The sequence below is a fragment of the Somniosus microcephalus genome, chromosome 16, assembly GCF_052327205.1.
Source record: "Somniosus microcephalus isolate GS21.2 chromosome 16, FLI_Smic_1.0, whole genome shotgun sequence".
NCBI lineage: Eukaryota > Metazoa > Chordata > Chondrichthyes > Squaliformes > Somniosidae > Somniosus > Somniosus microcephalus.
Window position 1 is genome coordinate 70,931,868 of NC_141002.1, and position 14,400 is coordinate 70,946,267.

General features: G+C 46.4%; 1 protein-coding gene across 1 annotated transcript in view; it reads right to left on the minus strand.

Annotated features, from left to right (window-relative positions):
• twf1b (twinfilin actin-binding protein 1b) overlaps nt 1–8,630 on the minus strand; it is a 40,963-nt gene extending 32,333 nt beyond the window's left edge. Inside the window, exon 1 of the mRNA XM_086009216.1 lies at nt 7,490–8,630. Within this exon, the coding sequence (XP_085865342.1) occupies nt 7,490–7,514 (25 nt within the window). The 5' untranslated portion in view covers nt 7,515–8,630. The remainder of the gene's footprint in view (nt 1–7,489) is intronic.
• Nucleotides 8,631–14,400: the final 5,770 nt, after the last annotated feature.

Genomic DNA, 14,400 nt, shown 5'->3' on the forward strand with positions numbered 1-14,400 from the left:
CAGCTGATTAATTCAAAGTAATGGTTACATTTCAAGAAGCTGTAAAAAGGGCACCTTTCTCAGAAGGGCACATTCACCCCTTGTGGATGGATTTGAGCTCCCTCATACAAGTACTAAGCAGTTTAATATTTTACCTAAGTCTTAGCGCTTCTGTATATTTTATTTGTAAATTAATCTGGAACATAGAGGTCTAATACACAATATTTTCTGTTGTTCATTGTGATAGTCAGTGAGAATCCTACATACTTCTCCAGTAAGTAATTTATCACATTTGGACTTCATTGTCAAACTTGGGCTTTATTAACCCAAATACAGCAAAGAGGCAAGTTTCAGCCACAGGTCTCCCTTTGCTTATAGAAACTGTAACCAAGCTGTTTACATAAGAAATGCTCTTGGGGGGGGGGGGGGGGGGGGGGGGGAAGCCAAAACTGTAAGAGAGCACTCAAAGATGGATGTATAGGGTTGAGGTGAGGTCCGTCATATTTGGAAGAATGGCTTACCAAAACCGTGGAAACTCCCAATCCTGCATCACTGTGGAAGGTGACAATAAGAGACCAGATACTGCTTTCAGGAACAGAAGGAATATTTTTATACAGTTCCTGGCAGATAATTTAAGAGTGATGTACATAAAGCCCTGGGAGCAGCCTGCACAGATACCGACTTATCTGGGGATAAAAGTTAGAAATCATGCCTAATTATTTTTTTTTTTAAATTAAATGACCATGGGTAGTACCGCAAGCAGAATAAAATGCCGTAGAAGGAATTTGAGACAGCTGGGGGCCCAGAACCAACAAATGCCAGTTAATCAGGAACAGCCTATAGATAGCCACAGAAATTCTTTCACAGTGAAACCACAGCAGAATAGACAAAGAGATCGTTTCCACTGGTGGGGAGACAGTAACAAAGAGGGCACCATTTAAGATAATCACAGAAAGAATTTCTCAGCAGGTTGGAAAAAATGTCATTACAGAGGGTGGATAGAATGGAAATCTGCCACAAGCCATTGATGAAGCAGAGTCCAGAACTTCTTTTAAAAAGGGAATTAGATAGTCACTTAAAAGACAGGAATATTAAAGGGTATGAGGAGTGAGCAGGAGAGTGGAGTTAGACTAGGGGAATTGTGTGATGCAGACTAAATGGTTAATTTCTGTGGTATAAACTTTCAAAGAAGAGGTAAAAGTAAAAGTCTGATCTGGTGTGAATTCTGAAATCCCCCTCAATCCAGAAAGCTCCCGGCTGATTCAAATCAACTCGGGCATCATTAGCAGACAGAGGAAATCTCTAAAGTGTTCGGTGGGGAATAATAATTGAAAGCAACAATACACCAAGTTGAGGTAATAACACTGTCCCTTTTTAAAGGGACACCCGATACCAGCACAGGTGCTGTACTTCAAGAACATCACAATCTACTCACAATGTTACCAAAACAGTCTTGAGCAAGCCGAGATGGCAGAGTATGGTTCTTGTTGCGAGCACTCCATGGTCGCCTTTTAAACTATGTTAAGGTTGCTTCGAGATTAATAGTGCTGATTAGTTACAATTCATAATCTTCCTGGGATTATACTCATCATATGCTGCAGCACATTTAGAGACAGTACATGCAAGAGCTTCCAGTGTGTGCACAGCAGCATCAATACAAGTACGCCCAAGTAGATGGCTGGTGAGGAGAGGAGAGGATCAGACTGAGCTGTGATACCCTCTACAGTCAAATAGCCTGTAGTGACTGACTGTTGAGGCTCACACATGAATAATGGCCACCTGGAAGTAGTATTGGAGGGTGGCCTGCACTCATCGAATCATACTCCAAGGCATCAATGTCTCCAGGAAGGGGGAATGAATGTAAAACTAGGAGAAAAATGGGCAAGAATTTAAAAAATAAATCAAGGATAGGCTTAACACTGTAACAACTATTACATTCAAATACAACTGAAATGTCAACATTTGATATAATTAGGTTTCATCTCTGGCCTTGATACTGTACATAATAAATTAATCAAGTACTAGATCAACCAGTTGTAAACTAAGTATGAAAATTTTACCCAGTTGCAGCTAGCACCCTATAGCAATGTAAAACACTTGCATTTCTGATGAAACAGGAGGAGAGGGAGAGGGAGAGGGGGAGGGGGAGAGGGGGGGAGAGGGGAGGGGGAGAGGGGAGGGGGAGAGGGGGAGCACAATACTACCGATGCTGGAAATCGGAAACAAAACCAGAGAATGCTGGAAACACTCAGCAGCACCTGTGGAGATAAGGGACGAGTTTTCTTTTCAGTTTCTAATGAAGGGTCCATATCTAAAACAATAACTTGTCTGTTCTCTCTAAAGACGAGATAGAACTTGCATTTACATTAACGCCGTATCACATCCTAAGGACGACTCAAGGCACTTTACAACCAATGGATTACTTTTTGAAATGCAGTCACACACGGGAGCCAATTATACACACACAGATGAATAAATGACCAGATAATCTATTTTTGGTGACATTGGATGAGGGAGAAATGTTGCCCTGGTCACAGACAACTTTCTGTGCTTTGAATAGTGCCATGGGATCGCTTACATCCACCGGAGCAGGCCAACATCTCTGACAATGCAGCACTCCCTCAAAGAAGTGTCAACCCAAGTGCTCAAGACCACAGTGCAGTATGAACCCACAAGAGACTGAAGTCTTATCAAACTGACACTACCAAGAACCACAAGAAAATTAAACAATGCACATAATTTGGAAACAGAACAATCGAGTTTTTTTTTTTTAATTGAGTATTTTAAAAATACAACTGGATCTCCTATACTGTTGCTCGGTGAGTCAGAGGATATGCTGTTTTACAACGTGGCTCCAAAGCCCAATAGCAATCATATTCTAGGCACCAATATAATTTTAATCTTTTCAAAAGTGTTACCGAACTGAGGCCCGGCTTCATGGTCCTGATGTGGAATTTTTATTTATTTACGTGATGTGCGCGTCGCTGGCAAGGCCAGAATTTATTGTGCATCCTTAATTGCCCTTGAGAAGGTGGTGGTGTTCCACCTACTTGAACCGCTGCAGTCCATGTGGTGAAGGTACTCCCACAGTGCTGATAGGGAGGGAGTTCCAGGATTTTGACCCTGCGACAATGAAGGAACGGCAATATATATCCAAGTCAGGATGGTGTTTGACTTGGAGGCAAACTAAGTGGTGGTGTTGCCATGCGCCTGCTGCCCTTGTCCTTCTAGGTGGTAGAGGCTGCGGATTTGGGAGGTACTGTCGAAGAAGCCTTGGCGAGTTGCTGCAGTGCGTCTTGTAGATGGTACACACTGCAGCCACATGGCGCTGTTGGTACAGGGAGTGAATACTTAAGGTGGTGGATGGGGTGCCAATCAACTGGACTGCTTTGCCTTGGATGGTGTCAAGCTTCTTGAGTGTTGCTGGAATATTCTCCACTTGCATGGATGAGTGCAGCTCCATCACACTCCTGAATTGTGCCTTGTAGATGGTGGAAAGGCTTTAGGGAGTCAGGAGGTGAGACATTCGCCACAAAATACCCAGCCTCTGACCTGCTCTTGTTGCCACAGTATTTATGTGGCTGGTCCAGTTCAGTTTCTGGTCAATGGTGACCCCAGGATGTTGATGGTGGGGGATTTGACAATGGTAATACCATTGAATGTCAAAGGGAGGTGGCTAGATTCTCTCTTGTTGGAGATGGTCATTGCCTGGCACTTGTGTGGCGTGAATGTTACTTGCCACTTATCAGCCCAAGCTTGGATGCTGTCCAGGTCTTGTTGCATGGAGGCACTGACTGCTTCATTATCTGAGGAATTGCAAATGGAACTGAACACTGTGCAATCATCAGCGAACATCCCCACTTCGGACCTTATGATGGAGGGAAGTTCATTGATGAAGCAGCTGAAGATGGTTGGGCCTAGGACACTGCCCTGAGGAACTCCTGCAGGGATGTCCTGGGGCTGAGATGATTGGCTTCCAATTACAGTACCACAACCATCTTCCCTTGTGCTAGGTACAACTCCAGACAGAGGAGAGTTTTCCCCTTGATCCCCAGTGACCGCAATTTTACTAGATTTTGAATATTTGTCAAGATTAAGGTCCTTGATGTGTGAGCTCAGCATTTTACCACTATAAAACAAGGAAAGGTGATGCAGCAAAAGGAAAAGTCTTCCAGGGTAAAAGTGCTACTCAGTTGCGCCGTTCTTGACTTAGTCCCCATTGTACTGATATACAGAAAGCAATAAGCTTATAATTAAGTCTTAGTACAAATAATAATTTTCATTGTATATGAGCAGGAAAGTTAAAAGCATTCTGGTGTCACATTCAGGCCTGCGGGAATTACAGTATATAATCCTGCAAGTGCAATCAGCTTTCAAAAGATTATTCTGTACAAAACACAATCAGATAAAAATAATCTAAGATTTTTAGTGTGTGTTATGTTTATGTAGGACAATTTATTGTGCAACGGTTCAAGATGTTGACTGTGTATGCCTTAGAAATAGAAGAGATTGCTATGGATTAAAAGAGTATTACATTGGTGATAAGAGCACTTTAGATCGGGCTTGTCCTATTGTAATGATCAAGATAAATATCATCTCTCATCAATGTTTGCCACATAGTGATGCTAAACTAAATGTTTAAAAATGTTCATGCAAGAATAAAAATAAACCAGTTGTTTCTTCCTGCAGACTAGTGAAATTATAGGAAAGGACAAAAGGGTACACTTTGCAAGGTCGTCTGCCACTAGCAAAGCCTCAGATGCAGCTAGCACGTTAGAAAATCATGGGCAGTGTGCTTACAATGTTCTCATATGCACTGGCCACGTGCAAGGCTCCCTCCAACTGTGTAGGGCTTCATAAAATATACTCTACATTTGCCTAGGGACTGCTTACAAGTAGTATATTGCATCTATTATTCCACTAAAGATGATATCAGTTTCAACTTAATAATAGAACAATTTAGTCTGCTACAGGTTTCTGCACATTCCAGTTGTGTAGGAGAGGAAGCTCATGGACTTCTTTATCACTAAGATTAAGACAATCCGTTCAGCTGCCTTTGCCGTATCCCTCGCTTTCCTACCAAGCCAAATTTCCCCCCTGCCCTAGACCTGAACTCACATCTTTCTCTCGCTTCTCTTCCAACATGCCCTCTCGCCCAGGAGGCCCACCTCCTGCCCTCATGAGCCCATTCCCACTAAATTGCTAACCAATCGACATTCCTTCCTGGTCCCATGCTAGCTGACACTGTGTAAATGGTTCCTATTCCTCAGGTACTGTTCCGCTCCCTTTCAAAACTTCCGCTGCACCCCCTTCTCAAAATTAACCCCTCTCTTCTTACAAACTATTGTTCCAGCTCCAGCATCCCCTTCTTCTCCAAAGTCCTTGAACATATTATCACCTCCCAACTCTGTGCCCATTTTAGAAACATAGAAGATAGGAGCAGGAGTAGGCCATTTGGCCCCTCGAGCCTACTCCGCCATTCAATGAGATCATGGCTGATCATCCAAACTCCATACCCTGCCCCTGCCTTCTCCCCATATCCCTTGATCCCTTTAGCCTTAAGAAATATATCCAACTCCTTCTTGAATATATTTAATGAATTGGCCTCAACTGCCTTCTGTGGTAGAGAATTCCACAGGTTCACCACTCTCTGGGTGAAGAAATTCCTCCTCATCTCTGTCCTAAATGGCTTACCCCTTATCATTAGACTGTGAACCCTGATTCTGGACTCCCCCGCCATCAGGAACATCCTTCCTGCATCTAGTCTGTCTAGTCCTGTTAGAATTTTAAAAGTTTCAATGAGATCCCCTCTCATTCTTCTAAACACCAGCGAGTATAAGTCCAATCAACCCAATCTCTCCTCATACATCATTCCTGCCATCCCAGGTATCAGTCTGGTGAATCTTCGTTGCACTCCCTCCATGGCAAGAACATCCTTCCTCAGATAAGGTGACCAAAACTGCACACAATACTCAAGATGTGGTCTCACCAAGGCCCTGTACAAATGCAGCAAGACATCCTTGTTCCTGTACTCAAACCCCCTCGCTACGAAGGCCAACATACCATTTGCCTTCTTAACCGCCTGCTGCACCTGCATGCTTACCTTCAGCGACTGGTGCACAAGGACACCCAGGTGTCGTTGCACTTCCCCTTCTCCCAATCTTTCCCCACAACTCCATGTTTGAATATCTATGCCAGCTCCCAGTCCAATGTCTTAAATTTTTAATTCTCATCTTTGTGTCTTAACCCCTTCGAGCCTTGTCCCTCCCTATCTCTTAACTCCTCCAGACCTTCAACTACCCAGAACTCTGTTCCCCTGACTTTGGCCTTTTGTGCATCACCACCCCCCACCCCATCTCCCTTTGCCCAATATTTGAAAAAGGGGAAAGAGAATGCATGCAACTATAAAAATGTTATACTGCATTATCAATTTTAATATTCAATGTCAAGATGATTAATAATACAGTAGATCAATGCAATTTTTAAATTATAAAAGCTATGATAGTGAGGGTTTATGGTTTTATATTTTGTTGCCAAATAAAATACTGTGAAGCTGATTTGTGAAGCTCGTCACAAATTTTTTTTAAATGCCATGATATGTCAACAACTCTGTTATTGTTGTATCATACGACTCCCAGGATCGTAGAAGGTGAATTAGATGGTCATTGGTTTTTCTTCATCTAGCAATTCCATGTTAAAAATTATTGCCCATTCTTAACCAGCAGCAATTGTGCAATAATCTAAAATAAATTTATTTTGGGATTCTAGGCTACTGCAATTTTGGATTTACCTCTAATTAAATTAAATTTGCATTCTACAGAATAGTTAAAATGACTTTTACTAGGCTACCATCTAAAACAACTTTCAACACTCCACATTATCTCTTCTCGCAATAACTTTATTAAAATGTCAAATTATCATTGCAAGAGATTCGACAACAATGCTAACGTTTTGCTATTCTGAGAGTACATCCTGCAGCACTGAAATTAATATGGAAACTAAATGGTGCGCGTTGCAACTAGAATGTTTCGAATATGCAGCCATCATAGACGTTTTCTTCCCTACCTACAGGCGTTGCCAAAGTCTATAATGTATCTTTATAACATATTGGTTTAATAAATAAAACCCTGCCACAAAGCACAGCACTTACTATTATTTTTAACGCTTTACTTCACGTCTTCTGCAGATACTTAATCAGAATAATACTATTTAAAAGCCACTTAAAAATGATTAGATTAACATTTTTCGCACTGAGGGTTGTGGCCAGAAATGAAAAGAAATGTCACAGAGTCAGGGAGAGTAAGAAGAAATCTAAGTACGATAGCAAAATACTGCAGATGTTGGAAATCCGAAATAACAACAGGAAATGCTGGAAAAACTCAGGTCGGGCAACATCCGTGGAGAGAAATTTGAGTTGATGTTTCGGGTTTGACCCTTCTTCAAAATTAAGTACTGTGGGTTTAAAGTTTGAAGCTTCCTCAACCGGCAAGGTTTTATTTTGCCACAGTACCTGGAATGCCGGTCTGGTGGGACATACTGTCCTGTTGCCGAGGATGTCTGGCTTCGTTGCAATTCCTTGGAGCTTCTTTCTTCCCTCTGCCTGCCAGGACTCGTTCTATCTGTCCCTGGCTCGCGGGCTTCTATCCCGGGACTCGTTCTATCTGTCCCTGGCTCGCGGGCTTCTATCCCGGGACTCGTTCTATCTGTCCCTGGCTCCTATCCCGGGACTCGTTCTATCTGTCCCTGGCTCGCGGGCTTCTATCCCGGGACTCGTTCTATCTGTCCCTGGCTCCTATCCCGGGACTCGTTCTATCTGTCCCTGGCTCGCGGGCTTCTGTCCCGGGGCTCGTTCTATCTGTCCCTGGCTCGCGGGCTCCTATCCCGGGACTCGTTCTATCTGTCCCTGGCTCGCGGGCTTCTATCCCGGAACTCGTTCTATCTGTCCCTGGCTCCTATCCCGGGACTCGTTCTATCTGTCCCTGGCTCGCGGGCTTCTATCCCGGGACTCGTTCTATCTGTCCCTGGCTCCTATCCCGGGACTCGTTCTATCTGTCCCTGGCTCGCGGGCTTCTGTCCCGGGGCTCGTTCTATCTGTCCCTGGCTCGCGGGCTCCTATCCCGGGACTCGTTCTATCTGTCCCTGGCTCGCGGGCTTCTATCCCGGGGCTCGTTCTATCTGTCCCTGGCTCGCGAGCTTCTATCCCGGAACTCGTTCTATCTGTCCCTGGCTCCTATCCCTGGCCTCGTTCTATCTGTCCCTGGCTCGCGGGCTTCTATCCCGGGACTCGTTCTATCTGTCCCTGGCTCGCGGGCTTCTATCCCGGGACTCGTTCTATCTGTCCCTGGCTCCTATCCCGGGGCTCGTTCTATCTGTCCCTGGCTCCTATCCCGGGGCTCGTTCTATCTGTCCCTGGCTCGCGGGCTTCTATCCCGGGACTCGTTCTATCTGTCCCTGGCTGGCACAGCTCAGTCCCGATTCTCGTTCTGGCTCTCGCTCCTCTATCTTTGCCCCGATGCTTTCTCTCCGTCTCGTTGCGGCGTCCTGATGCTTCCCGCAATCTTGCATTCGGTTCCAAATAATCTTCGCCGCACTGCTTGACCCGGTAAGGCAATGCTTGCGACTTGCACGTCAGCAGCACGCGCTCCGTCACCTGACTCGCGTGCGATCTTCATACACACAAAGCGAAAAAGAGTTAAAGTGATAGAGACTAACAAGTCGTTGGTAAAGTAAGATTGTCAGATTGTGTAATCATTACCAATGGTAAGATTTTGTTTAAGCAAAAAATTGGTGAAATAAAATTGCATTATATTTCACCAAATATGAAGATTAACCAAAAATCAGTGACACTTCGTCTAGCTGGCTCATTTTATGCCTATACTCAAATATCAGACTCATTGGGGGGAATTTTAACATGGGTGAGCGCGTGGGATTGGGTGCAGGAGTAGGGGTTAAATCCAGCAAAATTCCGAGCGCATCGGGAAGCTGGCTTCAACCCGCTGACTTTAGCATTTCATGGTCCATCTCCGACTCTTCCCTTCCCTTCCTCGACTTCTCCGTCTCCATCTCTGGGGATAGGTTATTGACAAACATTCACTACAAGCCACTGACTCCCGCAGCTACCTGGACTACACTTCCTCCCACCCTGCCTCCTGTAAGGACTCTATTCCATTCTCCCAGTTTCTCCGTCTCCGCCGCATCTGCTCCGACGATGCCACCTTCCGACATATCTTCCTTTTTCCTCAACCGAGGATTCTCCTCTACCGTGTCCGTTCTATTTCCCGCACTTCTGCCCCTCCCTCCCGGAACCACGATAGGGTTCCCCTTGTCTTCACCTTTCACCCCACCAGCCTCCACATTCAACGGATCATCCTCCGCCATTTCCGTCACCTCCAACGTGATCCTACCACCAAGCGCATCTTCCCCTCCCCTTTCAGCATTCCATAGGGACCGCTCCCTCCAAGACACCCTAGTCCACTCCTCTATCACCCCCAGCACCCCTTCCCCTTCGCCCGGCACCTTCTCATGTAAGCGCTCGAGATGCAACACCTGCCCTTATACCTCCCCCCTTCCCACTGTCCAGGGCCCCAAACACCCCTTCCAGGTGAAACAGCGATTTACTTGTACTTCTTGCAATCTAGTATACTGTATTCACTGCTCACAATGTGGTCTCCTCTACATTGGGGAGACCAAACGTAGATTGGGTGACCGCTTTGCGGAACATCTCCATTCAGTCCGTAAGGGTGACCCCGAGCTTCCGGTTGCCTGTCACTAATTCACCGCCCCATTCCCACCCAGACCTCACCATCCGCAGCCTCTTGCATTGTTCCACAGAAGCTCAGCGTAAGCTCGAGGAACAGCACCTCATCTTCCGATTAGGCACTTTACAGCCTTCCGGACTCAATATCGAGTTCAACAATTTCAGATCATAACCTCGGCCCCTATTATATTTTTATATATATTTTTTATCCACACATTTGGTTTGTGCCTTTTCCTTTTTTTCTCTCCCCATGGCAGCTGTCTCTTATTCTGCCAGCGCATTTCACACTTCATCTAGAGCCATCTTTTGTCTCTTTTACCTGTTCTATTACCATCTCGTCTCATCTTGAATACCTCTTAATGTCTCTTCACTTCCCTTTTGTTCTTTCATCCCCTCCCCCATTTCCCAGCCCCCAAACTGGCCTTTTAATCTGTTTCATTTCCTGTCTTTTTTTCTCAGTTCTAATGAAGGGTTTTGATCTGAAACTTTGACTCTATTTCTCTCTCCACGGATGTTGCCTGGCCTGCTGAGTTTCTCCAGCGTTTTCTGTTGTTATTTCGGATTTCCAGCATCTGCAGTATTTTGCTATCGTATTAGCATTTCATGTGTTCGGCTGTGTGTGCTCAACCCCTTCAGGACAGGTGGGTTGTCAATTAACATAAGTTAATCGCTGTATTAGAGCGATATTGACAGGGTTTTTTTGCACTTTAATTTTGGGTCCACGGGTTTCCCAAGCTTCCTGAAACTCGCCAGTGAAAGCAAGGCGAGAACCCAGTGGCAATTGAGGGGGCTGAAGCCATTACAGGGAAATATGCCAATAAGTAATCAGTACTCACAGCTGCTTTCTTCCCTGCTTGTGTGAAAGGGTTTGTTCACAGTACTTGTGCCGAGAGGTTACTTTACACACTCTGGAGGTGAGAAGGTCTGATCTGCACTTTGAAGCTCTGGTCTATCAGATCAGCATAGGTGCCGTTTACACTGTGTTACTTTGGACCTCAGATGAGGACCAGGATGACCAGTAGTAGCAGCAGCAGGAGTTCTACCAGCAGCAGCAGGACCTGCACCAGCAACAGCCTGCTGTTCACAGACCTGCAGCTCCACAGGAGAGAGGAGATCAGCAGAGAGGTGCAGCTTGTAAGAGGCCATATCCGGCACACAGGGTCTACAGACAGAGGATAAGCTTCCTCGACATGTCAGAACACCAGTGTCTGAGGAGGCTCAGGGTGTCGCGTCAGGTGGTGGCAGACATTTGCAGCCTGCTGGAACAAGACCTGCTGCCAACTGGACTTGGTGGCCATGCTTTTCCAGTGGCTGTCAAAGTCAGCACCACCCTCAACTTTTTAACCTCTGGATCCTTCCAGGGGTCTGCTAGAGACATTTGCAGGATGTCACAGTTGGCAACCCACATATGCTCAAGACAGGTGACTGTTGGCTTCTTTGCCAGGGCCAGCAATTATGTCAACTCTTCCTGCGATGATGCAAGTCAGAATGAGCTTGGGTTTGTGGCTCTGGCTGGCTTCCCACAGGTGCAGGACATCATCAATTGCACACGTGGCAATCCGCACACCACCAGATCACCCAGGAGTGTTCATCAACCACAAGGGCTTCCACTCCATCAATGTGCAGCTGGTGTGCAACCACAAAAAGATGTTCATGCAGGTGTGCGCAAAATTCCTGGACAGCTGCCATGAGGCTTTCATCCTGCGGCAGTCCACCCTCCCTGATCTCTTCGCACCTCAAAGCAGTTACCAGCTGGCTGCTCAGAGACAAGGGATACCCACTTAAAACATGGCAGATGACACCTCTCAGAAACCTGAGGAATGAGGCCCAGGAGTGATACAATGAATGCCACATGACCACCAGATGTGTTATTGAACAAGCCATCAACATGCTGAAGATGCACTTCAGGTGCCTGGACAAGTCTGAAGGCACTCTTCAGTACACACCAGCCAGGGTCTCCAGAATGGCCGTGATGTGCTGTGCTCTGCACAACATTGCACAGCAACGAGGTTTGGACCTGCAGGAGGAACAATGTGCAGAGCACAGAGCCTCTTCGGATGATTCCGAGGAAGAGGAGGTGGAAGGTGATGCGGGCAATGCACCACCAGCGGCGAACATTGCTGCCCAGGATGCCCTCATTATTGCGAGGTTCATTTAGGTTTCACCAGTGGACCCAGCTGACAACCACATGCAAAAGCCACTTTTGCCCCCACCCAATGCCACTAACGCAAAGCAGCCCTGCAAACAACCAAGCCTCCCTTTCACAGTCCCCCATTGTTGGTTGTCAATTTATGTCTTCCCATTCATCATCACACAACTGAATAGGCCACTTGTCAGCCAGCAACCAAGAATGGGCAAGATGGGAAAGTGGTGCAAAAGAATAATATTTATGTGGCTCAAATATAAAACAAAAACTTAACATTCTAACCATGTGTAACACACTTATGTGAAACTACAAATCTTTACTCTTCCTTTTCCTGGCACCTCTACATGTTGCAACCCCTGTGGCTTCAGCAGAGGTAGAGGCAGGCTGCTCAGATCCCTGCTGACACTGAAATGCTCTTGGCTGATGTCCTTTGGGTTTTGGAGCCTGTGAGGCCCTGCCAAAGACTGCTCCACCTGCACCTATCCAGGGCACACTCGGCCATTGGGACACAAGGCAGTATGTGGGGTACTGACTGGGTGGGGGGTGCAATGGGTGAGAAGCGGAAACGCTTTGAGCCGAGTTCCCACTTCCATGTCCCCTTCCACCATCATCCCTCTCATGGCCCAGCCGCACCTCCCTGTTAGCAATGTGCTGGAGAACACTTTGTTGCAGATCAGTGGGGCAATGAAAGGCCAAGGCTAGGGAATCATTCATCCTATTTACGGTGGCATTCATAGTGTGCAAGCCCTTGGTGAAGGCCTCCATGCACTCGTGTGATTGCCGTGTTTGATGCTCCATGCAGTTGGCCACTCTGCCCATGGACGAAGACATCATCGCAAAGGCCTGCGACATCATGCCACTCAAGCTTAAGACGGACTCTCCAATCTCTCTGCAATCGTGTACAGTGCAGCTGGAATGCCTGCCAGTACATTGCACATTCTCTGCTGCTACTCCAGAAGTATCCTGTTCGTTGACAACCCCAGAGGTACAGCATCTGCGTCCAGCTGAGCAGAGCTTGGAGCGTTGTGCGCCCTCCGACGAGGACTCTCCACTGCTGTCCTTGACTCCACCATCTGCTCATGCTCACTTGTGAAGTGCGAGTCACCAGGTGAAAACCCAACTCTCTCTCTTACTGGTCCCACCGAAGTGTGAGCAGCTGAGCTGGTGCATGGTCTGCATAAGCCCTGTGACAGTGTACCCTCAGAGGGTGTGAGCTCCTCGGAGGAGTCGTCATCATCATGGGTAACCTGGACCATCTCCTGCGGGATGCGTGAAGGCCCTGTGGGAGATAAAAGACAGGAATGAGTACTGTGAAGGTAAGAATGCTTGAAGTTATCATTATGCACATTATTATATTTCAGTGGAGGTTGACATCAAGTCAACATGATTGAGTGTTGTATGCCATGTGGCTGGCGGATATTTAATTCTGTCACCAGGTAGCTGGAAGGACCCCATCTCCAACAGCCAGGTATGCTGGGACTCTGCTGATCTCCAGCACCTCCACCTCTGCAGATGTCAATTGAGAGATAGCTGGAAGGCCACCTCCAGTTCTCTGCCTCTCCCTGGTGTTCTGTGCTCTCTTCTCCATTGAAGAGGGAAAAAGACCTAAGAGTGAGAATGATGGCATGTGTTCACCCGATGGATGGAGAGCATTTTGTGAGGGTGACTATGAGGGATAGACATGACTGCATAAGGATGAGTGTGAGTGTGAGTGATGGATGGATAGATGGAGGTGTGAGTAAGTGCATAGACAGAGAGGGATGGGTTCACCTGCAAGATAAATTGTTGTGAGGAGTGATGTGCTGGCATAGGCTTGAGAAGGCAGAGTGAGAGGGTTGGGGCGAAACTGTCCTTGACCCCTTTTGGACCCATAGGGCCACCCCCACCACATTCCCACCTGTCTGTGCTTTCTCTCCCAACCTATCCATGGCTCCTTTTGCATCATTAGGCACCCCTCACACATTCCCACCTATCAGCCTCCTCGCCGTCCTGTCTACAGTCCCTTTGGTGCCTCAGACATGTATGTTCTTGTGTTAAAACTCTTAGCATTATTAATGGGTTTGGTGACTTACTCAGCCTTAATAAACATAAATTTCCATCAACAAAGATTACCTCATAAAACCCTCAAAGGTTCATCATTTATGTGATTTCTAAGTTTTTATATAAATAACACCTTTAAGCCCCAAAAATGGTTCAGAAGAGATTATTCAACTTACTTTTCAGCTAACAGAGTAGTCAGGGTCAAATAGGAGGCCGAGGGTGCGAACAGTCTGGTTCAGCCTGAAACAGTAGCCAGGGAAGGGGATGGAATTGATAGCTAGGGAATGGAGTTTGTGGCGAGGGCTGATGACAATGGCTTCAGTCTTCCCAATGTTTCACTGTAGGAAATTTCGGCTCATCCACGACAAGCAGTCCGACAACACAGAGGCTGTGCAAGGGTCGAGAGAGGTAGTGGTGAGGTAGAGCAGGGTGTTACATAAACAAAAGTTCAAGTTGTTTCTAGTCAAGCAACTTTTCA